At 35.2% G+C, this 25662-nt stretch overlaps 4 protein-coding genes across 4 annotated transcripts; 2 read left to right on the top strand and 2 right to left on the bottom strand.

Moving 5' to 3' along the window:
• Positions 1-320: 320 nt before the first annotated feature.
• On the bottom strand, positions 321-2208 carry LOC145230087 (uncharacterized). The gene is made up of 2 exons (XM_080095463.1): positions 1970-2208; positions 321-1296 (listed from the first exon to the last, which is right to left on the bottom strand). The coding sequence occupies exons 1-2, from the start codon at positions 2119-2121 to the stop codon at positions 1071-1073; spliced, it is 378 nt and encodes a 125-aa protein (XP_079951589.1). The 5' UTR covers positions 2122-2208; the 3' UTR covers positions 321-1070.
• Positions 2209-4831: 2623 nt separating this feature from the next.
• On the top strand, positions 4832-9080 carry LOC145228044 (ATP-dependent RNA helicase DDX19B-like). Its single transcript, XM_080093017.1, has 5 exons — positions 4832-5438; positions 5511-5587; positions 6761-6961; positions 7737-7981; positions 8329-9080. The coding sequence occupies exons 1-5, from the start codon at positions 4883-4885 to the stop codon at positions 8639-8641; spliced, it is 1392 nt and encodes a 463-aa protein (XP_079949143.1). The 5' UTR covers positions 4832-4882; the 3' UTR covers positions 8642-9080.
• A 1009-nt stretch (positions 9081-10089) lies between these two features.
• Positions 10090-14203, top strand: LOC145228043 (uncharacterized). The gene is made up of 4 exons (XM_080093016.1): positions 10090-10507; positions 11322-12056; positions 12594-12628; positions 13430-14203. The coding sequence occupies exons 1-4, from the start codon at positions 10171-10173 to the stop codon at positions 13754-13756; spliced, it is 1434 nt and encodes a 477-aa protein (XP_079949142.1). The 5' UTR covers positions 10090-10170; the 3' UTR covers positions 13757-14203.
• A 184-nt stretch (positions 14204-14387) lies between these two features.
• Positions 14388-21517, bottom strand: LOC145228046 (integrin-linked kinase-associated serine/threonine phosphatase 2C-like). The gene is made up of 11 exons (XM_080093018.1): positions 21363-21517; positions 21115-21140; positions 20416-20485; positions 19744-19818; positions 19260-19380; positions 19044-19150; positions 17844-17937; positions 17433-17520; positions 16839-16960; positions 15910-16111; positions 14388-15389 (listed from the first exon to the last, which is right to left on the bottom strand). Exons 1-11 carry the CDS (start codon positions 21448-21450, stop codon positions 15240-15242), a joined length of 1143 nt encoding a protein of 380 aa, XP_079949144.1. The 5' UTR covers positions 21451-21517; the 3' UTR covers positions 14388-15239.
• Between the last annotated feature and the right edge of the window lie 4145 nt (positions 21518-25662).

Raw genomic sequence — 25662 nt, 5'->3', positions numbered from 1 at the left:
TGAGAATTAAACACTGTCCCCTTCCATCTAAGGTAAATATTGACAATATATTGTGTACTGCACTAATATATGAAGGTCGCTAAAAATTTTATGCATTGTTTTTCATGCTGTCGTAGGTTTTATTTTTATTTTTTTCCCAAGCAATTTGGGCAACGTATCTGTCTTCATGGCGTCAACAGCAATAGTACCCTTTAATGGTTCTAATTGACAAAGATTTTGCGTTTTTTTGCCAAAGATTTTGAAGAGAAACTCTATTAAAACACACAAAATTTCCCAATCTTGTAAAAACAGCCTCAAGCAAGCTTCGTTACTCCAGTCAATTAACGACTACTATAGTCTTCTATTTTAAACAATACCTTTATAAGCGACAGCCTTGCAATTTACACGGTATATATTTCCATACAAATACATTGCACCAGCATTGATACACCGTAAAATGATCAACATTCAAGGTCATTTCAAGGACAACACCGATGTGAGAACATATATTTACATGAATATTGATCAGGAATAAATTATAATACACACAAAGCAATAGAAATAGTTAGACGAAATGGTTTATTATTGCTTCTACCCAGTGGTGGAATTCAAATATTTTGTCAACCGGTTCTGTCACAAAAGTCGTATTTTTCAGCCGGTTTTGTTACAAGAAGTCCATTGACAGTAACCAGTAATGCTAACCGGTTCGCTGATCTCATAAAATTTCGTGAGCAGGTTCTATAGAAGCGGTGCGAACCGGCTGAATCCCACCACTGGTCCTACCCAAACGAACTCGGAATCGCATTTGTCAACAGGGCATCAAAAACAATTAACAGCAACGGTTTAAACCCCAAAGTGCCAAAGATGGTAAGGTTTAAAAAGCTGTTTGCCAAGTCTTATGCGACAAACAATATTTACATGGTGAATCAGGCAAAATCAAAAGTATTGTCGATATACACACAAAGCAATACAAATAGTTGGACAAAAGTGTTTTTATTGATAACTTGAAAATATAGAAATACAATAGAAAATGTTATTATTGGTAACGTGAAACATAGGGTTTTTGCTGTGTTTCTGCAAAATTGTAACGGTCAAATATTCTCGTGTACTTGGTATCTCTGGCGAAGACCTCTCTTGCCCTCTTGCATTTTTCGACGTAGCGCTTTGCAGTCTTGTTGCGGTCCACCGCTGGGGTCTGGCGGGTCCAGGACGCATTTTACTCTCACCCTTATGTGCTGGACGGAGGCGAAGCGATCCTGCAGTTTTCGGCAATCTCGTTTCATCCGAAGTTTGAACTGACGATGTTGACTCAAAGTCCTGTGACATGTTGGGTTTGTTACAAGGGTTGGTGCCAAAATATAATTCTAAAAAATCTAACTTAAGTCTAAGGACGCGTTTCCGCTGGACGAATCCCCCAAAATTACCTGTTTAAACTGGCTATTGGCCAATTGTCATAGGGTTGCGTTTTTTAAACCGGTTTCCACTTAGAGGCTTACAAAGTGATTTTAATGAAAAACTCATGGCATTTTTACAAACTTATTTGATTTCAGAATGCCAACTACGTAAAGGCGAATATATGTGAAATGGACATGAGTGTTCAATGCGAAAGATACTTGCACGACGCGAGACATTAAAATAAAACACATAACTTAGTTCAATTATCAAGTATTTGACTTTTCGCTTTAATCATTCCTAGAGCTATTAACACAGGAACTCACAAGACGCCCGCTTTGGGAATTTCTGGTAGGTGGCGCAAAGGAGCAAAGGCGTTTATGTTGACAATAGCAATTTGCAAATTTTTTTTTCTCAGCAATTATTGCTGCCGTAAATGCCTATGCTGCGTTGCGCTGCCTACCGGAAATTCCCAAATCGGGCGTATTGTAAGTTCCCGTGTTAGTGCAAGTATCAAGTATATTTGCTTTTGTGAACGAAATACAAACTTGTGTATAGCCTTATCGAATCGGGAAAACACCAACATCCGGGTACTTACATTCGCGAATGTCGCCTAGCAACGAGACAATCCACCCACTGTCTCCGTAACGACGTTTGATGACGTAATGTGGAGTATGACGTAGAGTTGCAGAGGTAAATCATGAAGGTCATCATAAAAAACAAGATGGTAACCAATCTAAACCAGCACATTGTGGCTTTTACGATCGCCTCTCACCTAACCAAGATATATGGTCAATACGTTTTTTTCCCTTTATGTAAAAGTATACCTTTAAAAATTATTAACTTGTTTCAGGTATGGCAATATAAGCAGTTAGGCGAACATCTATAGCGTTTGTTTCCTAAGCTAAAAAGTCGAAAACTAAATATTAATAATCTTAAATCAGAATAGCCTACATTAATACAACCAATTTTAATTTCGTGATGTTTAACTTTTTGTCACCAAGAACAAAAACACTTTTTACTCCATCCTGCAAGATAAAAGTTGGTTATAAACAATATTTAAGTTAGTCGCAATTAACGCAAGCTGTTCCTTTTGTCATATGCAGTTCACCTCGATAAATGTGTTTAGCAGTGACGCTTTACACCTGTTTTATTCTTTTGAAAAGTGAAAACTATAATGCCAATGTCCCAACAAAAAATCGCATTTAGATGTTGCTTCTATAAATTCCCAAATGTACGCAGGTTTGCAATGGTAGTTGCAAACTTCAGCTTAGAAAGTTGCAACTGCCAGCCGCTTTCCTGTAAGTGCAAAATATAAACACCAACGCAAATTGACGAATCGCTTAACGGCTAATCCAAACTAATACATTACACCAACTTGAAAAGGGAAAATGTTGTCAACTTCTGCTCGCATAAATCTTCACTGCACTGCGCAATCTGTCTTATACCTCTAATTACTTTGAACTGACAAGGAGGCATTAACTTGGATTTCTTGGGGTTTTGATTTTCGAAATTTTCAGTTTTCACTTACAATTTTAGGCAGTTTCTCAAAACAGCCATTGTTCGCTTATAACCGCTAATTTGTAGAAACGACTGAAAAATTTAGACTGTAACGTTTTACTTCAAATACCGGAACTTATGTAATGGAAAAGTTTTTTTGAAAACTGTATTATGGAAAATAAACAAAGAACAAAACTTCAAATTTGCTGCAAAATGTTGGTTTTTCCAAAAATTGGTTTTGCCTCTGTTTTATCTCCCGGCGCGTTATTCTCAACAAGTTTTTGTTCAAATGCAAAATGCGACCAAAACTTTTCCATAACCTTGATTCATTTAAGTGGCAGTGTTCAAATTCCTAAGCTACCATTTTCATTTCTCCTTTAACCAAACTAGGTCATCGAAAAGAGGTTATGTAAAAACCAGCGGCGCTATTGCAACCGCAATTTGTACTGACAAAATAGTACCTCAGCATACTTGCTTTGCCGGCACGAGTACCGCCTAGAAAGAAAACCACAAAAATGTGTATTTGCAAAGAACATTGCACAAGTGCCATCTTATGTTGCGTCGAATTTTATACTCTGTTTGTATGTTGTAATTCAGTCTAAAGTAGTGGTAAAAAAATTTAACCCCTCTTTTTGTATTACTTAAAAATAGTTTACCAACAAAACTTTTGTTTTTGTCTGCGTAATCGTAAACACAAAAAATACGTAGTTCGTAGATATAAAATCTTAAAGGCATAAACGGACATTTACTTTTCCATGATGTGTTATTTAAGATGTCTATGTGAATAGCATGGTAGTTTTTCCAAATTATTATTTTGTATGCAATTATACATCTTAAGGCAAATTAGAGGATTGCAACATTAAAATGAAACGTAAATTATCGCCAGACAGAATCATTAGACCCAAAACTAGTTTTTGCTGAGTTTTTATAGTGTAGTTATTTTCTGTTTTGTGATTTAGGCGGTGTTAGACTTCCAGTTTTAATTTACGTTTATATTTTATCCATAATTGAATGCGTTTAGCAGCCGACCTTAGCGTTGAAATATTGGTACATAGTTTTAGTTTCTGCTGACTACCATATTTACTCTATTTTGTAAGTTGCCTGTGATGTGATATTAGAGGCTGTTTTTTATAATCTATTCCTCTGTTCTGTTGTTTTGTAACATAGCAGAAAACCATAGCAGAACATATTCTGATGTATAATGTCGTAAGATATGATTGTAAACCAAACCTGAAAAATAAATTTAATTCAAGTCGAAACCTAACCCAGGTGTGGGCTCCTCTAAAATACGCAATCTACGCAATCTGTACGCAATCTACTTATAAAACGTGTGCAACTTTTTAAAATGTTGACGGTTAGGGCTTTTAGGGTCTGGGTGAAGGTTTATAATAAAATTAACAGTATAATTTAGTTTTAGATGTCCAGTTTGGGCTTAATATTCTCATGTATGTTGAGAGTGGTACTAAACACTGTATGGTACCGCATGTTAACACTTGTAGAGAAAATTAGACCTGAAAGGCATCTAAAATTAACTTATAAAGTTATTAGTATCACAAACCCTCACCCTGACCCTAATAGCCCTAACCGTCAACATCTTAGTTAGTTTAGATTGCGTAGATTGCGTATTTTAGAGTAGTCCCCCAGGTGTTAGCCAGTCTGCAGAGTGTGGCAGCACACACGATTATTTTATGAAAAAAAACTATAACAAGTAGTGTAACAGGTTAAATTGTTATTTCAATATAAACCAAAATTGGTTGGCATGCCATAAAAAACCTGCCAGGGGTTGCCGACGCCATGTATAGCATGACCATAAAAAATGTAAGCTGCCCTTAACTGTAAATATAACAATAATGATAAAATAATTTTTTATTAACTTGTTGGTATTTATTTTTTTGCTAACATAAGTTTTTTTGAAACACAAATGGTAAACAAAAAACTTATAAACACATTTTTATCTATATTTCCTCAGTAAACACTTTGTAAAAACATTTGTGAAACAAGAAATAGAAATATGACTGATGAAAACTGGGCTGAAGCGGCCGACTTGCAAGAAAACCTTGCGAAAAAGGTCGACAACATCAGTTTGAAGAAGGAGACTGATGAGAATTATGAAAAGCCACTTAGCAAGGAGGAAACGTCCCTGCTTAAAAAGATGCTGCATAATAAACTTGTACAAAATAACCAAGAGCTACAAGTCCAGCAGAGAGACCCAACTTCACCACTTTACTCAGTAAAATCTTTTGAAGAACTTCATTTAAAAAAGGAACTTTTAGATGGAATTTTCAGCATGGGTTTTAACCGGCCGTCCAAGATCCAAGAAACTGCTCTGCCACTATTGTTAGCGAACCCTCCGGAAAATATGATTGCTCAGTCACAATCGGGCACTGGAAAGACAGCAGCCTTTGTGTTGACGATGCTGAGTCGTTGTGACATCAGCAAACCGTATCCACAGTGCTTGTGTTTGTCGCCGACATATGAGTTGGCGCTGCAAACTGGAAAAGTTGTGGAAGTGATGGGAAAGTTTTTGAAAGGATTAAAAGTCGGTTACGCTGTTCGTGGAAACAGAAGTATACATTCTAACTTAGGAATATGTTAAACTTTGGCTTTCTAATACCCATTGTGTCTGTTTTTTTTTTCAGTACAAAGAAACACGTCAATAACCACACAAATTGTCATCGGCACTCCTGGAACTATGCTGGACTGGTCAAGACATAGAGTAAGTTTTTAAGTTAAATTTTTTTTATCTTAATGTAACTGAGCTGAAATTGAGCTCATACAACAAGTGGTGTAGATCATGGGTGGGCAACCCTTGTTACCATGGGGACCAAATACAATTGCCAAACTTAGATCGCGGGCTGCACCTGTGTATTACACAAGGTGATTTTACTTTGTTGCTTACCAAATATGCTCAACTACAAATAAAATTTGCATTTGATTGTAGCCACATATTGCCTGGTCGCAGAAAAATAGCACTAGGTGCATTAATCTGCTCAAAAATATATAATAGTTGGACTCGTTTGTCAGTACATTTCAAGTCCAAGCGTCTCTGCGAGCCACACAACTTTTAATCAAGAGCCGCACTTGGCCTGCGGGCCACAGGTTGCCCATCCCTGGTGTAGATGATCATCAATGCCATGTCTAGTACCTCCTCTTGCAAAATAAGTTATAAAGCGAAGAAAGTATTGTAGTTATGCAATATTAAGGTTAAACTAGAAAATTGTGTGATCTGACTCCATCTAGAATAAAGTAAGGCTAATACATGCTTAACTTAAAGATAAACACACTAAACTTTTCCCAATTTGAAACAACTATGTTTAGTTTCAATGACTTAAAGCAACAACACTATACAAGTATAACGTTACCGGATTGTAGTGTACCACATTTGACTTTTAAGTTTCACTAGAAACACCTGCTAAAAGCCATTTGTCTTTTTAACATTTATCCCTAATTTAATCGACTATTTTACATACTATTTGTCTATATTGAGGTTTTTCACGATTACGGATTCTTGGTTACTCTATTCGACCTGTTTAAAGCCGAAATTAGTACCGAATTCCAACACGAGATTGTCTTTTGCATTTTTATGGGGGCCACAGGTCCTACTGGGTTTCTTAAAGGGGCCTTGAGGCTCAAAAGCTACTTTTGGGAAGCCACTGTCCAGGAAAGGTTGAGAACCACTGGTTTGGTCAGTGTGTCTAAGATGAAGCATATAAATAATATTTATCTTTTTGTGGGAAATTGCTACACTTTGGCATAAAAGCAGTAAGCTAAATTTTTGCAGCAATAATGGCTTACTGTAACACCCTATACACTTTTACTTTATTGTTTCAAGTGTTACAAATGCTATCAATGCAACCACAACGCTATCCCCATTGTTCTTTATGTTTAGGCATTTGATCTCCGTAAAATTGAGGTATTTGTCCTGGATGAAGCAGATGTTATGATTGACACTCAGGGGTTCAAGGATCAATCGATTCGTATTCAGAGGCAGCTTACAGAAAGATGCCAGATGTTGTTCTTCAGCGCCACGTATGATGAACCTGTGATAAAATTTGCACAACAGATCGTTCGACAACCAAATGTCATCAGGGTAAATTAGAGATTGTATTCTAATAGGTTAGCTATAAAGTATGAGCATTTGCCGAATCATCTGAAAAAAATAATGCATGTCACTTTTTACGTCTATTTGGGCCATTATTTTTACCATTTAACTGTAAAGTAATTTGGGTTTTATGCTATACGTACCATCTATGCTCGTTAGGTATAAAGTATGAGCATTTGCCAAATCGTTTGAGAAAAATAAAGCGAGTCACTTTTTACGTCTATTTTGGCCATTATTTTTACCTTTAAACTATAAAATAGATTGGGTCAGCATATTGAATTTTTACTCATTGTAATCTACTTAAATAACACCAATATTTGTTTTGTTGTCTTTTTATGGCACAGCTAACTTTGGAAATTCAAAAGATGCTAACTTAACATATTATGCCAAGGTTTTTGATTGCTGCTTGCATTACTTAGTCCAGGGGTTCTTAACCAGGGGTGCGAGAACTGTTCCTAGTGGATGCGGGGATGCTGTATAAAAATTAAATTACAATGATTTTGTTATTTAAGCAATTACAGAAGTGGGTGCTAAAATTGGTTTGTGATTTGAAGGAAAAAAAACGAAAAAGGTTAAGAATCACTGACTTAGTTTTATTGTAGAGATTATTAATAGCAAAGGTTAAAATCTTAATTAAAAACAAGGTGTGGCCCTTCATATAACTGATGATGGCATGAGCGTTTGCCGAAACGTTTGAACAATAAAGCATGTTGCTTTTTACGTATATTTGGGCCGTTATTTTCATCATTAAAGGTGTTTTTAGTTGCGTCGTGATGAAGAGACACTGGATAACATTAAGCAGTACTTTGTACGATGCTCAAACATGGACCAAAAATACGAAGCGATAACCAATCTGTACGGAGTCCTATCGGTCGGCCAAGCCATCATATTCTGCCACACGAGGAGGACTGCATCTTGGCTTGCTAAAAAGATGTGTGAGGACAAGTTTGTAGTTGCTTTGTTGAGTGGAGAGCTTGATGTTAGCCAACGAGCATCTATTCTAAAGAGGTAATGTTTTTATTGTTGGTCAGCCACTTGTTTTCTGTTACAGCCTGGTTACAGCCTGGCGATCTGCTTAAATAGGTGCACCAAAATGTTTTATTTTATATTTACAGTTGATGTTGTGTGATAATTTTTAAAATAAGGTTAAAAATAAGCTGCAGACAGTACATACTGTTTTGATCTATAAGGGACAAGAGATCGGCCATATTGGCTAGTGTAGCCATCCAACGGCATAAAAAGACCACCACTGGTCGAAACGTCAATTATTTTATTCATAATATAATTCTTGGTTATACATTATGCTGGCAGCAATAGCTTATTTAATGCTCAAACAAATATCATAAACTTTTCAGATTTAAGGAGGCACAGGAAAGGGTGTTAGTGACAACCAATGTGTGTTCACGTGGTATTGATGTGGAACAAGTGACCTTGGTCGTCAACTTTGACCTTCCTGTTGACATGCATGGCCGACCTGACTGCGAGACATACCTCCATAGAATCGGTCGCACTGGTCGATTCGGAAAATCCGGAGTGGCTATCAATTTTGTAATGAATGATCGGGATATGAGGGTCCTACAAGATATTGAGCAGCATTTTGGGATCAAAGTGGGAAGTCTTGATACTGACAACTTCAATGAAATGGAAGAGAAATTAGGTGATGATTGAGAGAAGGGTTTGTCCAGTTATGGGATTCAGTCGGTTCGCACCAGTTCTATAGAGCCGTCTCACGAAATTTTATGAGATCAGCGAATCGGTTAGCATTACTGGTTACTGTCAATGGACTTTTTGTAACAGAACCGGATGAAAAATGTGAATTTTGTGATAGAACCGGCTGACAAAAAACTTGAATCCCACCACTGGTTTGTCCACATTGATGCAGTTTAAGACACAATCTTGACACCAGCTTGTTAAATGTTATGGTTTCTGAAAAGTTCCGAAGACTGGAAATTTAGACCTTTTATATTTTTGTGTTTGTTCCATATACCATCCTTCTGCCAGACCAGAGAATGCGTGTTTATTTCGCATTTAGACGAAACTTAAACATTTTTGATTGTGGTGATTTATTCGTTCGTTCTTTTGTTAAATAAACCTTTGTTCTAAACTAGGATTCGCTGATTTACCTAACATGGTCGTACTCATAAACTTGGTGGCAGTTATTTTAGATCAGGGATGGCTAACCGTTGTTTCTGGGGAGTTAAATACAATTGCCAATATTAGCTCGAGGGCCGCACCTGTGTATAATACAAGGTGATTGTTTTTGTTGCTTACCAAATATGCTTAACTACAAGTAAAATTCGCATTTGATTCTAGCCACAAATTGCCAGGTCACAGAAAAAAAGCATCGGGCGCATCAATCTGACCCCAAAATAAGGAAAACTCTTTTCTTTTTGAGGGAAACGAAAAAGTTTACATTTTAACAGTTGACTGCGCTGATTTTAATGTACGATGTACTCTACCGCGTATATCAGGGGTCGGCAACCTTTTAGGCGACGCGTGCCAATTTACTTGCTGTTTCCATGTGTTAATGACCTCGCGTGCCAACGTTTTTCCAAATAATAATTGTTCGTGCCAGCAGATATCAATAATAAAAAGATGGCAGAGTGTTTTGTGCATGTAAGGCTGAATTTTAAGACAATGGCATGATAAAACTATAAACAAGCAGTGTAACAGGTTAAATTGTTACTTCAATATAAACACGCAAATCGGTTGGCGTGCCATGAAAAACCACCTCACATGCCAACCCTGGCACACATGCCCGGAGTTGCCGACCCCTGGCGTATATTCATGCGACTACCTCTTTAAAAGCTAACAGCATTCTGTTAAAAGGAACGGATTTTGTAAAACTTTCTGTTTTGTAACTTATTTAAAAACAAACTGCGCTTTTATTTGTGTGATAGTAACGGTGTACCTCTAGTAAAGATATTTAAACATAGCACTGGTTGACTCGGTAACGTGTTTCAACATGCCATACAATGCATTAAAACGGACTTTGATGCCACCAAAGATATTTACTGAAACTGTCCGGAACTTTGCATAAGCAGATATCGTAACCCAAACCTAATATAACTGCAGTCAATTTTTACACTTACGTAAAAATTACTAATCGTTTTTCGGACAAATACAGCGCGCTAATTGGACATATGGAGTTGCCATGTGCGTTTGTTTACAAATTTAACGCAGGTTAAAAACTAAAAATGGTTTTAAATTGTAACGAACTAATCCACTCTGAAGTAGTCGGGCACAAAAAGACGAAGAAAAATAAAAATAAACCGGCAAAAACGACATCCGAAGACAATGAGATTTACAAAACAGAAGAAAAAGTGTGTAAAAATGAAGAACTTCAAAATAGAAACGCGGATGTGGTATTGCATTCTACCAAGAAACCTAAAAAGAAAAAGAATTTGAAACGTAAACACTCTGAAGAGAAAGCTGATTTTGAAAATTCAGAAATCCCGCAACCTAAGAAGTCAGAAAATGAGGAATCAAATTTCGAGGCAAGCCCTAAACGAAAAAAGAAGAAAAGAAATAAAAGTAATGTTCAGTTAGTTGCTGTTACTTTAGTGTTTTAATACAGTCTGCAAGTGTTCTTTATTAATACAGAGAAATCTGAAATAAAGCCGGTTTAGGCAAATAACTTACAAACCAGATATTTCAATCTCCAGTTAAAAAAATAATACAATTATGAAATCTGTTATGCCCAGGTTGGTGTAAATCAAAGTTGTCCTACCCATTGTTATGCAATAAAGCCAATTGAACCATTTTTTGTCCAAAATAATACAGCGGGTATAATTTATGAAAATAACACATAAATTGTCTGATTTTTACAAACTGGAGAGCTTAAACACAAATTAGACATCCCAAATTGAATATTTTTCATGTAAACTTTAAATATTTGCATTATCACTCTCAAATGTTACAACTAGAAAAGTTTTTTTTAAATTGGCCTATCCAACTGTGTTAACACCCACCAGTTTCTTAAGATCATACAATTTATGTGTTTTTCACTATATACCTGCTGTATTAATTTGGACACAAAATGCCGTCCATGCGGCTCTATCATGTAACACTTAGTTGAACTACTTGTGTTTTATATATACTTTGGTGTGGATTAAGTGCAGGTTTTGCCCTGACTAAGCAGGCTGATTTTGGGTTGAGTGTTCTTGTAGTTTTGGACAGTAGCCTTGTTGCACTATTTTGAAAAAACATTATATATATTAGGTAAATGCACAAAAACTAGGTGAAATAGTTATTTGATGACCTGGATTTATTTGCATGTTTACTATGTGGTAAAATATTTACGTTGTTTAATGAATTAAAGTAACTTAGCTTTTGTTATATTTTGCAGCCAAGAATAAACAGGAGCTGGATTTTAAGGAAAAGGAAGATTTGAACGACAGGAAAAATGAATCAAACACTCTAACAAAGAAAACCAAACCTAAGAAAAAGAAAAAAAACAAAGACAAAATATTAGAAGAAGATAATGACTGTCAAGTTATTGTAGAAAACCAAAAAAAAGTTGAAAAGAACAAATCTGTTAAAGAAAAAAACAAGTTAAAGAAAAACAAAACTAATGAATCCATTAACTTAGAAAGTCAAGAATCAAGTTTACTAGAACAAGCTGGTACTAAAAAATTAGAAACCTTGAAGTCAAAGAAAAGAGACAAAAGTCTGCTTGATACGAACAACAATGAGGATTGTGTCATAACAAAAAGGAAAAAGAAGAGAAAACAATCATCTGACAAGTCAGTAGCAATGCCAGAGAATAAATGTTTAAACAACAATGACTCTAACACTCTAAGTAGCGATGCTGGTTTTGATGAAAGTGTAAGAAAAAACAAAAAACAAGAGGCAATTGATGAAAAACATTCTGAAGACACAAACCAAGAGAATTTAAAGCCTAAAAAGAAAAAATCAAAGAAACTCCAAGTAGAAAATACTAAACCGGTGCAAACAACTGCCAACAAAATAAAAAACAGGAACAATTTTGTGTCTGATGATGTTAAAGGGCCTGTACAAAAGAAGCAAAAAGGAGAAACTACCAAATCCAAAACAAATTGCATAAAGGAAACTGAAACTAAAGGTATCGCTATGTTTTGCTACTGTTTGGTGTTTTATAATTTCAGAAATCCCTTAGATCAGTGGTTCTCAACTCGTTTCAGCCCATGGACTACCAGTCCAACCAAATAAATATTGTGGACCAGTCCATTGTTAAGTAAGGTTAAAAAATGCATCTAACACATGCATGTGGCTTAAAATATATTCTTTTAATATCTATTAAGATGAACGTAAAATCATACCTGGGATCAGGCCTGAAGTGTCTGAGCAGACCAGCAATCACGACATACTCCTATATAAATCACAGTACGCCAGGCCTATTAAAGGCGCCATACTGAATCAGCCGGTCACCAAGCATTTACCTACTGTGCTTTTAATACCTAATTATATTTAAAGAAGATCTAACAGCTTACAACAAATGGCCAATAACATGGATTAGACTTTGTCGTACTGAATATTCAGTCCATGGACCACCAATTGAGAACCAATGCCTCAGATCTATATTCATTAAATACTTCTTGACACTGTTTCACATTTAACAAATGAATTTGTTTTGTTTTAGATTCACAAGACACATCTTTAGATCCTGGCAATCAGGTAAGATTCCAAACCAGTAAAATGTTATGGACTGATGACAGCAACAATGTCAAAACATTTGCAGCATGTTTTGTGTTGTACAAAGCCTTTATTCAAGTTTGTCTATGGCAGGGCTACTCAATTAGTTTTGTCCAAGGTCCAGATACCAAAGGTAAAAATTAACAAGGTCTGGACACTTCTGCCAGTAACGCAAATGCAACATGTCTTTGTTTGGTGACGTCAGCAAAACAAAAGATTGTATTCTGCACTAAACGTTAATTTACTCTTTGCAATATTGGCACAACAACATACAGAGTATCTTGTTTTGCTGGATCACTTTGTATAATTCAAAATTGAGTTTATTACGTCACAGATAAAATTATGATCAAACAATTGCCATTTTGTTAATTGTGTGGTGAAAAAAAAATTCGTCACAATTGCACCATCTAGTCTCATTTAAGATTTTGGAAAGACTTATAGGCTAGCCTTAGCTATATGTAGTCCCCAAAACAGCACTATGCGGACCCCAGTCTAAAACTGCTGTTGCATTTTAATGATTAAGTAATTAACAAACAAATGATAGTGTATGTAGCCGTTGTCAAAAGACTGTCAAGGTGCACATCCAATTGTCATAAGAGTGTCTGGGCAAACACAGTATTAAGTGATCAACTTTACACCAGCAGGTTAAGTGGTCAGGAGAGTGTAAAAGCAAAAGCTTACATTGTAGCCTTGCTGGATTTTTATCTGCAAGCAATACATAATTGTGCAACACAGATAAAATATCGCTTAAATTCCCAATATTTATGCAACTTTGTTTTACAGCAAAAGGCTGGATTGGGTCAATGGTCCAACGCTGATCTACAAGACAATGCTCGGCAGGATAAGTTTTTCCGATTACTTGGTGGGATGAAAAAACAAAACTCTTCGCTTTCATCGAATAAGTTTTCCTCCCTTGCGTGCAACTTCAGCCAAGCGAAGCAACTCAACGATGCCTTAGAAAATCAATTCAACACCAGCTTGGCTTTTAATTTACAGAAGAGAAATGAAAATAATAAGTCAAAGGGATTAGGATTCACTGAGGATCCAGCTAAGGGGAAAAAGTTTCATATCGATATTAACAAATCAAACTCGGTAAAGTTGATTGAATAATTGTTTTTTCCAGAATTTGTGTTTGTTGTTTCTGGCAAAACATGGAAAGTACTAACTAGTGACCTAACTTCTTTTAATTATGTCTTGGACACCCCTGAACCCCACAGAACGCTGTGAGCCAACTTTATTAGGCTGCTTAACATCTACAAACTACTGTTTTATGAATATGGTTAAAATAAGCTAGTATGAAGCTTTCATATAAGGGGTAGGGATGCTTTAATGCTTTTCATAACATTACATAGAGGTTATACCGTGTTGAATTTATTTATATTTTTTTGAAATGCCTTTATCGTGTTGCTTACTTTTTGGTAACACTTTGAAGTGTTGGCACAAAACAAACTTAATTAAATTACATCTGTTTAACATGTAACAGAACACCATTTTCTGCTCTTGCTTAAACTCACTCCCATAATGTTTACTTTCTCAAATTAAATTCAAATGATAATATGTTTTATGAGCTTACAAATGTACATGTGACATTGTCAGTGTCACCGCAATCTATTGTTACAAAACAAACTAGGTATTGATGATGCTTTCAGTGGTTAAATTTATAGAGTTTCGATCATTGCAATTCAGAAATAATACTAAACATTGTCCTGTTTGTGATGAGCAATACAGAAGCACAAGAAAATGCAGGCAGTATTTGTTTATCTTTCGGATCTGTGCAACAAACGGCAAAAACATAAAAACAATATTTGTGGATAACAAATGTGGGTGTTTACATAAAACTTTGGTTCGTAAAGCTCAAATAGGTTTTATTATTTTAGAGTAGTTGCTGACCACTTACTAAAGTGTGCCATCAGCATTTGTTGCATTTGTCTGTTAGAAATGAGCTCACTAATTTATACAATGAATACCAGGGGTGGAATTCTGTATGAAGCAAATACTGCAAAAATTTTGCTGCAATATAGCAGCAATAGGTATGATATGTAAATTGGATAAACGATGACAACAACAAAAGATTGATCATCAAAAATAAGTTTTAAGCTTGATATTTAATATTGCATGCACACTTTTAACTGTTGACGGCCTTGGTGTTTTTGTCTTTTTTAAAAAGCAAACTTCAACATAATGTATTATGTGTAGAAGCATGATTTGGAGTATTACTCCAAGCAGGGAAAAACAAATTCAATGTTTTTGTAGGAAATACGTCTTGCGATGAATATTTTGACAAGTGGCAAGTTTATGCATTAAAATGTTTGCTGGTTTTAAAGATTTAAAAAGCCCCGAAACACATAAACCATGTGTCCATTCATCTTGATTCAAATTTTTTGTCAGCCAGTTCTTTAACAAAAGTCATGTTTTTCAGTAAGTTCTGTTACAAAAAGTCCATTGACAGTAACCAGTAATGCTAACCGGTTTGCTGATCTCATAAATTTCGTGAGACAGTTCTATAGAACCGGTGCGAACTGCCAGAATCCCACCACTGTGTATGTCCATGCATACCATGCTAAATTTTGGCCGCTTGTTTGTTGGACACAGTTTACAGTTTGTGAACCGACACCAGAACCACTGTGACATTGTCAGCGCTACCTTTCCTCACAGCTTCACTAGCCAGTCGATTGCACGCCATTTCAAAGCGATAGTTTTCCAGAGTCTTGTTGCTGTCCTCCGGTGGCTGAACTGAGTTATCCTGTCAAAACAAATTGTTCAGTGATATTTTGACAAAATATATTAATGTGCACAAACTTTGGATGCTTTTACGGTTAATGTTTTCTTATGTGTGTATATAAAATAGCAAGTTTTCTAAATCAACACAGTAACAAAAATACAGTGTGCAAAAAAACATCTACTACGAAATAAAAAAGATAACATACTTTAGTAAAAAAACAAACAACAAAGCAAATTCCTTTATTATTGACTCTTAATTTAAAAAGTGACTTCTGTGATTATAAGTGGTTTAATGCAGTGGTGGGATTCAAATTTTTTGTCAGTCGGTTCTATCACAAGTCATATTTTTCAGCCGGTTCTGTTACAAAAAGTTCATTGACAGTAACCAGGAATGCTAACCGGTTCGCTGATCTCATAAAATTTCATGAAACGGTTCTATAGAACCGGTGCGAACCGGCTGAATCCCACCACTGGTTTAAGAGTTCAATTTTAATGACAAAATATTTACAAGAAGTGTTCATGTCAACACCAATGTCTCGTACCTGTAACACAGCCAGTACAAACTGAATAGCTTGGTCTGGATTGTAAACCTTCCACAATCCGTCGCACGCAATCAAAATGAATCGATCGTTTGAGCAAAGTTGGCATCGCTTTACGTCTGGTACATTTATAACCCCACATCTTTTGTACTGGCCATCCCCGATCGAGCGTGACACCTCGAGAATCCCTAGAACACGGCCTTCTCTGCAAAAACAAATCAAATAAATCAGTCATGAAATTAAATCCTGTCTACAATTGCAACTTCCTTTGAAATTTTGTATGTTATGATTAATTTAATGATTATGTTAATGCCAGTGGCAGGTTGGTGCCAGGCATTTCTAAAAAGCGACACAAACCTAATATACCTGATTGTAGTAAGGTTTTGTAACTAGCTTTAGAGCAAGGTTGTGCAACCTTGGTCACTGTGGGGCGAACAATCACCATAATTAGACAACACTAACACATAAAAATGTTTAGGATCCAACAAAATCCTTTTGAGTTCAATAATGCATAAAAGTTGCCAACTGTTATTGCCACTTAACCAAATAAGAGCATTCATAATTTTGTACTTCGCATTTTGGGTTTAGTTTTACTGTACACCCACCCATAAAGTTGGTCTTACTTTACAGTCGACTTAAACCCTCTGCAGTTGGACACAGTAAATATTAGTTTAAATCAAAAAATACGCTTTGTCATGCTGTGAAACAATTTGGACCTTTCTGTATTGTTAAATATACACATGCGATTTCCATTACATTTTTTATGAAGCCATTTTAACAGAACCAGTTTTCCACATTAAAAGAAGGAAGTCCTTAAATAAAAGGAAGCAGATTGAATTCCTGCAACTAGACCAGCAATAATGAAATTCCTGCAACTAGTGCAGCTTGACTGACGGAAATTTTATCTGCTATTAGATTCAGGGAAAACTTACCGAACTGATCCTCCGGCTTTTTGTATCCTCTGTCTTTCCTCATAATTACTCGGGTTGTGTTCTTTACTCAGTGGAATAGAAACATGCTTTTTTGACTCGGCTTGATATCGGCATAGGATTGCCTGCAAACGTTGCTTTTATATCAGTTTGTTTTAACTGGTTTGGTTCAGGTTTTGCAGGCAGGTAGTGTTTTTTGTTTTGTGCCTTGCAACATAAAACATTGCGTTTAATTCCAGTGGTGGGATTCAGCCGGTTCGTCTCACGAAATTTTATGAGATCAGCGAACCGGTTAGCAATACTGGTTACTGTCAATGGATTTTTGTAACAGAACTGGCTGAAAAATATGACTTTTGTGATAGAACCAGCTGACAAAAAATTTTAATCCCACCACTGTTTAAATCTGTCTTATTTTGTTTAATTATTCTAAAAAAAAACTAAACTGGCCTTTATTGATCAATTTATATTTGTTTGGAATATATAAACATGAAGTAACTTTATTTATTCGTAAACGTTTTTACTTGATTCAAAACCCATCTTTAATATCGCTAAACGAGAATACGAAACAAACAGAAATGAAATGTACAACAGTTCAACCTTACTATCGCCGAGGTTGGCAATGTACAGCGTGTCGTCCAACACAAGCACACAACACACAGTCGTTCCATCTTTCCAAACAGGTTTTCTTAAAGAATAAATAACATTTTAGTAAATGGTTTAATGCAGTAGTTCTCAAACTGTGCGTCATTTCAATTTTCCAAGGGCGTCGCAGAATAGTCCTGTTTCGCGGCTTTTTTTTGTTGTATCAATAAACACAACTTTAATAATACGTTTTCTCGTTAACTTTATTTGCTGGTGCGTCGCAAGTCCTAAAAACTTTTTCAGAGGTGTCGCAACAAAAAAGTTTGAGAACCACTGGTTTAATGTAAGACAACCATGCAGTTGGGAACACCATACATGGACTTATTTATTGATTAATTTAATCATAAACGTAATTGATTACTCTACTTTGTTGAGGCTTCTTTTAGAAATTCCTCGTCGATAGATTTGAAAGAATCAAGAACTTGTCTTTTCATTTCTTTGTCAAAATTGCTTACATCACCTAGGAAACGAAATATTATTTAATAAATAAAATAAAAGTAACTCAAGTTCATTCCTGTATGTTGGTAAGACAGAAAATGGTTATTTCTAGGCTGTATATATTATCTATTTTTTCAAAAAGATGGATTCAATTAGTAACTTTTTATGTTTCTCTAAAATCATTAGATTTAAACAAATACCCTTAAATTTGGCAAAAGCAAGTGATCCTATCTAACTAATACTTTAAAAATAATTTCTGAATTATCAAAAGATGGTAAATGCAATAGACCAAGCAACATTACATTTAAAAATTGTTGAATTTTGGTAGAGACGGCATATAGAAATAAATAGCCAGCGCTTATTGGTAATGCGACCACGTTGGTTCGTAGTCGCTGTTGCATGAAATAAACGAGCTTGTTTAGAATTTACTGAGAAAAATCCGGGCACCGATGAGGACAGGAAGTTAGAGGAAAAGCGAGCACAAGAGACAAACCACCATTTGCAGCAGGATTTAGTAAATCCACTTTATAATAATTCTACCTGATTACTCCAAATCGCTCATAACATTTTGGTTGACTGTTCTAGCGATAAGATAATATTGCGATGATTTGCTGACATAAATCTTGACACATGTCTTTGAAAGTTCAAGCTTCAGAAAAAAGTTTTTTTAAATTTGTAGCTAATGATGGTATTATCACAATTTGGAAAATGTTTATTTCCAGGTTGAAATCAGTTGAGAGTGTTATAAAAACAAATTAATTTCACTAAAATCATCTTCTATGTCTATAGAGAGCAATAAAAGGGGATTAAAATTAGAAAAAAGCTAACGGTTCTTTCATAAACTAATCATTCGTCAACTGCAAGCCAGACTAAACTGACTGTGACCGTGCAATAAAAGATAAGAAACACACAAAAGATAAAAACCGTAAAAAATGATGGTATTACTTTATGTTAAAAACAAACTTGAACCAACTGATGAATAATAAAAATCAAATTTGATAAGTATTAGGACCATTGTTTTCAGCAACAAAAGTTCTCATTTCAAGAAAAATGAATCCTAAACTAATTTCCCTTTTTATTGAGTCCTATTAAGTGCTGTATAAATGCCCAAAATAGCAATGCACATACTTTTTGGTATTTTCTGTGATAGATGGACATGCAATCTCTCCGCACAATGTTTTGATGCCTTGCTTCCTCCGTGCCCGTCAAACACAGCAAAATATGCAACACGGCTTCTAAAAATTATTTGTTCATTACATTTTGGCCGTCAAAACTAACACCAACAAATAAGTTGGAATTGCTGTAGGTTTAATTTATTCACAAAAGTCATTAAGAAAAGCTTACATCTTTGGTGATAATTGTTTAAACAGCTGTGTGCAGTTATCCATTAAGACGTGGGCATCCTGCATATAATCTCTTTCACCTTTTCTTTCCGCTACGTAACTTTGTAAAGTTGCAAGAAAAACTGCATGAAAAATAAACACATAAACAAAATTCAAAACAGCATTGTACAGCAAATAAAGTGTTTACTGAAATTTTCCAAAAAAGCAACTTTGAATGCACAATTATCTATCACTATCAGTAAATCATTAATATGTTTACTGTTAGCGTATAAAGTGAGGTTGATTGTTGTGTGGTAAGGGAAAATTTTTAATGGTTTGTGTTTCATTGACATTAGTCAAAAACTTTACTATTGCAAACATGGTGGGAAATTACAAGAGTTGAGTTTGGAGAATTTCACAGACAAGTGCTGTGGTTTGTGCAGATGCATGAAATGACATTTGTTCTTCTATAAATAGATTGAAACATGTCGAAAAGGAGTGTTTACCATTTGACAACTTTTGTTGTTTTGCTTCGTGCTTCACATTTTTCCCAGCATCAGTGGAAGGTCGCTTTCTTGACACTAAAATATAACAAAATATTTTGTAAAATAGCAAAACATTTAAAGCAACAAAACTCAGTTAATTAACTGTTTTTAAATTAGACACCTTCCTGCAAAATTTATTGCTACAATTTAAGGATCAACAATTAAATTGCAACAGAAAATATTTTGATATCTCTTTGGGTATTTTTTTTGTAAACAAACTGTTTGAATATTTTGCTGTAGCACATTTACACAATTTTTGTAACATGAGAAAAACAAAACAAACTATTAACACCACCACATGATGAAAATATTACTGTTTCATAACCTTTGCAGCTGTAGTATTTCTATTTATAGCACAATTTTCGTTTATAAATTTTATGACTTTTCCAAAACTTTTCAAGAAAAAAAATCCAAATTTCCATAACCCTATTCGAAAAAAATCGACCAATTTCCATAGTAAAACTAGTAAAGAGGCTTTGGTAGATGGTAATTTGAAATTCCTACCTTTTTTAAACTTTTCCAGGTTTTCCATACCCACGGGAACCATGTTTAAGCTATGATGAATATATTCATGCCTGGCGTACTATGATTTATTTCTATTTAAAGTTTACTTATAAAATCTTTTTATGTTACCTGGGACTTGACTTGCTTGTGATGTTCCCGGCAAAAGTTTTGGTGGCAAAGAGTCAGGAAATATTTTAGTCTGAAACATTTTTTTTCCATTTAATGAATCCATAATTGTCTGTTTCTTAGATATCGATATAAGTTTGAAAAATAACATGACTTATTCTGATGCATAAGCTTGCAAACTTTTCTGTTATTAATCCCTTAGTACAGGGCTTCTCAAACTTCTAGCTCTGCAAATCCATTTTAGAAACGAAATTTCTATGTGACTTGATTGATGGGTATAGCCTATACGCGAGATTGATGTTTAAACAATAAATTTACGCATGTATACCATTTATTGTGGCAATGACATAATAACACATGATATTTCGCGACCTGAAAATTATATTTCACGACCCCGATTTGGGTCACGACCCACAGTTTGAGAAGCCCTGGTTTAGTGGACTTAGTTGGTAAAATTAACAACAATTTTTGTTAACCTTATAATTTGGCATATGAAGTGAATTTGCTTAGTTTTATTTACTTAGTTTAAGTACATTAAATTTCCCCATGTGTATAATTTACCCCTAAAAAGAAAATCTAATTTAATGCAGTTGCAACCAATATTTTAGGAGCACAACATTCCGCATAAACAACCACAAAAGTAAAAAAAGACACAAAAACAATGCAGAATTTCCTTTTAATCCAAACTTGCTTGGCACTTACATGATGGTGTGTTAGATTGTTGGAATCTAAAAAAACATAATAAAAGAGTAAAGCAAGAAAATCACTCTTCAAAGCTAATATTTAATATTGATTCAGTAAGCCAGATTTGTGAAACATAATGAATAAATTCTGTGAAAATGTCTCACACAAAATTATTTAGATGATTTCAATGTACTTCCAGAAAAAGTTTTTGATTTCAAATTTTGTTTTGAAAAAAAAAAAAGATTTGTTATAAGCAAAGAAAATACCTGATGAAGTCGTTGCTTTTCCGCTATTGCAAAGTTTTTTTTCTTGTCCTGATGTCGTAGGAGGTGGAAGATCGTTAAACAATGACATACTTGAGATTTTTAATTCTACATCTCTGGTTAAATGCTGCAAAAAAACACAACATACTTTGACAACCCACACATTTTGTTCGTATATTTACTGAAACTGCAATTCAGGCGTCTGAAATCTACTGCTATCGTAATTATTGACATGTTATCAACCAACGAGTAAAAAATCTCACAAATAATTGACAAAGTGCCAAAACATTCTCTCTGTTGCTTTTTGTTTATTTTTTCCACCAAATTCTACACATGGATGGACTAGATGATTCACTCGCTTCATGCATGAAATGTTTTGCAAGTAAACAAACTAAAGATAAAAAAAAAAACTTTTACACGAGTCGGTTTACAATCATCGAGCTGTGCGGCTTTAAATCGCACAAAAACAGTTTTTCAGATAATGAAGTGTTTTGGCACAGTTGGTTGTTGACGCTTGCCTTTTTCTCCAACTAAAAAAAAAACAAATACAAAAAACAAGAAATCGTGCGTGAAATTTTTAAATTATTGTTAAAAGTCGTTTTTGTTGCTTGTAAAGTTTAACATACTTTTGTTTTTGCATGTTTAAATCATTTCTTTTACAAATGAAGCGATTTCTGTGTGTATTACACTGCGCATGCGCAAACTTTTTACGGACGTCATGTTTTGCCCAGTGGGATAAATTTGAACTAAAAGTCGAATATTTTTCAACTACAATGCGAAAAACTTTTAAAAGCCGAACATTTTTTAACCAAAATGCGAAATTGATTTGCCAAAAATATATTTTTTTATTTAAATTAAAGCATTCATGCGTATGGTTAAAAATTGGGTCGCCATTAAAATCAGCAGTTGCATTTTTCCACTTAGTAATGCGCATTCAGTGTTAAACTTCTTCTTACTTTATTGTGTTTCTTTGTTTTCCCCAAACTGGATTTTTTTTCAAACTATTTAAACCACCTAAATTTAAAGAAAACAAAATGGCTATAACCTATTCATTTAAAGTTCAGGTTTTCGATATCGCTTTGAAGGTCGTAAGGGGACGGAAACCTAACAAAATTATTTTACAACTGGTATATTTTCAGCCAAAATTGCAAAAACGAAAGTCAATCCATCAAAAAACTAACGGACAGTCAAGATTTAAAACAAACATAACATAAAAATTGGTTAAAATCAGATCTCAAATCAAAGATTTAATTTCCAAGATTATCCTGAATAGTTGTAGTATTAGTGCTTGGAAAAATACAATTAAAAGCCATCCTATATTTCCAAAATTCGAAAATCATGGAAAACAACTGGGTATTTCATTTTTTAGCAAGGTTACAATGATTTAGATTTTAGGCTACAAACTTCGCCTTGTAGGCTATATATGTTTTCATCTTATTTAATGTTTTGCTTCATTTTATGTGGTTAATCTTTTCAGACGTTTTCTTGGCAGTTTTGCGTTGTTATTCCGAAAGCAAAAACGATTTACGATTCGTGAACTTAACTATACAAACTGTATTTATAGGTTGTATCTCTATGCCACTAAGAATTATGACGTAACAACTAAGCAGCAGTAGCAGGTCAGAACCACTGATCTAGAAAAACTGGTTGGCAAAGTTGGTTTCTTGGGTGCAGAACCTAAATCCACAAAAGAAGACAAAAATCGGCATCAAGAAAAAGGGTTCCTGAATCACAGTTAATCAGGCATTGCAGAGGGTACTTGCCACATGGTGACGAGTAAACAACAATCGACAAGTTCCTACAATTAGTTTTACGCAGGCTCAAAATGTGTTAAGAAGGTGGGCAGTGTAGTGTGTGGAAAAACGTTTGCAAACAAACAAGCGAAGATGTCAACGACGGCACTGCCCACGACAAGAATAACAACAAAATCCCAATCCCACCCGGAAGAATGATTAAATTGTGTTTTGAGGGGAGTGTATGTGAACGCAAAATTTGGTGTTCATGATGTACTAGTTAGCCGGCTGGCTTGCGAACCGTTAGGAACGCCTGCACCGGTCACCCTACTCCTGTAGATTTTAGTGTTCCCTTTGAGAACCAAGGAGGTGAGTGGGACCGTATGTCTATTCCTACATTTATCTAACGCCATTTAACAACGCACCACGCCCTAACTACAGCCATACCTAGTGGGAATGTGGCGTGCGAAACCCAAGACCCATTCTGACTAATCTAACCTTAGTTTAAAGTGCCACAAGTAATGTAAACCCTAGGCGCATCTAGCTAAAATGTAGCACATCTACCACTATTCTTGGGCATTCCATTCGCTGGACCTGTTAATGACGCATGAAGAGCCCTTGCCAAGTTAAAACTAGAGAAAGGCCTAAAATTTGCATTCACGCCCGATTCTGACGACAGCCCCCTATTTCTTACTAACATCCCGTATAATATTTGAAGTTGAGGGTTGATGACACGAAGATGGAAGACCAGAAGCTTCTGTGTGTCTGTACGATGTTCGGAGCGTTGTGAGGAATCTGCACACACGAAAACAATCATTAGACATTCTGTCTCATTACAATATTGTCCTACTTCTTCAAACAACAAGGAAAATGTCGTGTAAGCACGCGCCGCATTAATAGTAGCAATATTACAAGGGCCACGCATAATACTTATGTACGATTAATGTCTTTACGTTAAGGAAAACGGGTTGGTACACTCGGACATACGCCCCTTATATGCTGGTGTCATAGGCAAAGCAATGACAACTAGCGCTTTTGTACCAAACAGGTTTTATACGCCCAACACACCATATGTCTGCGAAACATACTGAGGCGTTTGTGCATTGCACAATATTTACCTTAAAGCTTTACCTTGTGGTAAATAGATGTAAAACTGTATTGCCCCAAACAACCGATAAAAGATTCAAAAAAACGAGCCTATGTCATATTCATGGGTGGTATATTCTTAATTTGGATATACCACTGAAGTTTAAGGGGTCTTGGACCCGTATTCTTGGCGATTGTCACAAGGTTTAAACAAAATAGTATGCTAAAGCAAAACCACGAGTTTTCATTTTTTACCCATAACAAGAAGTAAACCTACACCATTGAAATGTTACTTTAAGTCATTTACATGTTACATGCGTGCAGTTCGTTAGTTGCTGACTTGAATTTGCAGACGTTAAAGTGATGAAAGTGACAAAATATAATTTGTTTGTCATTAATAGATGGTAATGCTAACTTTATAACTCAGATGAAAAAGGAATAATGTTGCCTTTGCAAGGTAAGCTTGATTTGTATTTAAAGTTGCCCAACTTGCCGTACATTTGATTTTTACGTTTTATTTGCATAGAATGCTTTCTGGCGATGAAATATATGTCTTAACTGATACCCTGGTCCAAAACTTTGGAAGCTTTTTTCTGCCGGCATAAAATTAATTTCTGTTTCCCATTTTTGAGTGAATGTGCTCTTGGCAGAAAACCGTGAACGTGACGTGATTACCTTGAACGTGTCTACCGTGAACGTGACGTGATTACCGTGTCGTATTGAACGTGATCTTGTTGAACGTGTTGACGTGTCAAATAAAATTCACGCGTTTCCAGAAATTGGACTTCATCTAGTGTGACGCCAGCGCGGTACCAGGCGCGCAAATTCCCGACGTTACAGTAATAAACCATGGGAATGTGTGGGTATGTTTTTCTTTGCACCTCATTCGAGTTTGTTTTTCATGTTACTGTCTGTAAAGTGTGGTAAATAGTTTCATTTTCTTACTTGCATTTTTAATATTAAACATTTTGCTTTTGTATCTTTGAGTTCTATGTCCAGAGGGCAAATGAAAAGAAATTAGCAGCTATATTTAAGCACAGACGTCTCTTGTCATCTTGTTTTTAAGAAGGAATTCCTCCCAAGAGATGGATTTTAAAACTTGAGGGGAAAATTGACTTTAAATTTTACATGTGCTTTGTAAATAGACGCTTCAGTTCTGGAAATATAACCTGTAAAGTTGATAAAAAAAACAATGTTTAATGATCTTTGTATTGTTTAGCATCTACTACGTAGTATATTAGGGAGAAATGAAAATGTTTAAACTGCTAAGGGAGAAATTTGCCGAAAAAGTTTGGGAGCTACTGGGCTAAACATTTGCTTTGGATTTATATGAAGTAGGCAGCTATATACATGTACAGACTGCTTCTAAATATGTTAATTGCCAGAATGTTTGAAGCTGGTTGTATGTTTAGTGGCCCCAGTGGCACAAAATTTAATGTCGTTGGTAAAGGAAAACGAAACATAACAACGTTTTTAATACTTAT

This window comes from Phallusia mammillata, chromosome 5 (genome assembly GCF_965637545.1).
Source record: "Phallusia mammillata chromosome 5, kaPhaMamm4.hap1.1, whole genome shotgun sequence".
NCBI lineage: Eukaryota > Metazoa > Chordata > Ascidiacea > Phlebobranchia > Ascidiidae > Phallusia > Phallusia mammillata.
This window is presented reverse-complemented; position numbering and strand designations above follow the sequence as displayed.

Coding starts and splice junctions, on each gene's coding strand:
- LOC145228046 (XM_080093018.1), bottom strand. CDS start 21,450: ATGTCATTGTTTAACGATCTTCCACCTCCTACGACATCAGGACAAGAA. Junction 21,141..21,362: donor AAAAGCAACGACTTCATCAG/GTATTTTCTTTG, acceptor ATGTTTTTTTAG/ATTCCAACAATCTAACACAC. Junction 16,961..17,432: donor CCAACCTCGGCGATAGTAAG/GTTGAACTGTTG, acceptor CAACGTTTGCAG/GCAATCCTATGCCGATATCA.
- LOC145228043 (XM_080093016.1), top strand. CDS start 10,171: ATGGTTTTAAATTGTAACGAACTAATCCACTCTGAAGTAGTCGGGCAC. Junction 10,508..11,321: donor AAAGAAGAAAAGAAATAAAA/GTAATGTTCAGT, acceptor TATATTTTGCAG/CCAAGAATAAACAGGAGCTG. Junction 12,629..13,429: donor CTTTAGATCCTGGCAATCAG/GTAAGATTCCAA, acceptor TTTGTTTTACAG/CAAAAGGCTGGATTGGGTCA.
- LOC145230087 (XM_080095463.1), bottom strand. CDS start 2,121: ATGTGCTGGTTTAGATTGGTTACCATCTTGTTTTTTATGATGACCTTC. Junction 1,297..1,969: donor GCTAGGCGACATTCGCGAAT/GTAAGTACCCGG, acceptor AACATGTCACAG/GACTTTGAGTCAACATCGTC.
- LOC145228044 (XM_080093017.1), top strand. CDS start 4,883: ATGACTGATGAAAACTGGGCTGAAGCGGCCGACTTGCAAGAAAACCTT. Junction 6,962..7,736: donor GACAACCAAATGTCATCAGG/GTAAATTAGAGA, acceptor AGGTGTTTTTAG/TTGCGTCGTGATGAAGAGAC. Junction 7,982..8,328: donor CGAGCATCTATTCTAAAGAG/GTAATGTTTTTA, acceptor TAAACTTTTCAG/ATTTAAGGAGGCACAGGAAA.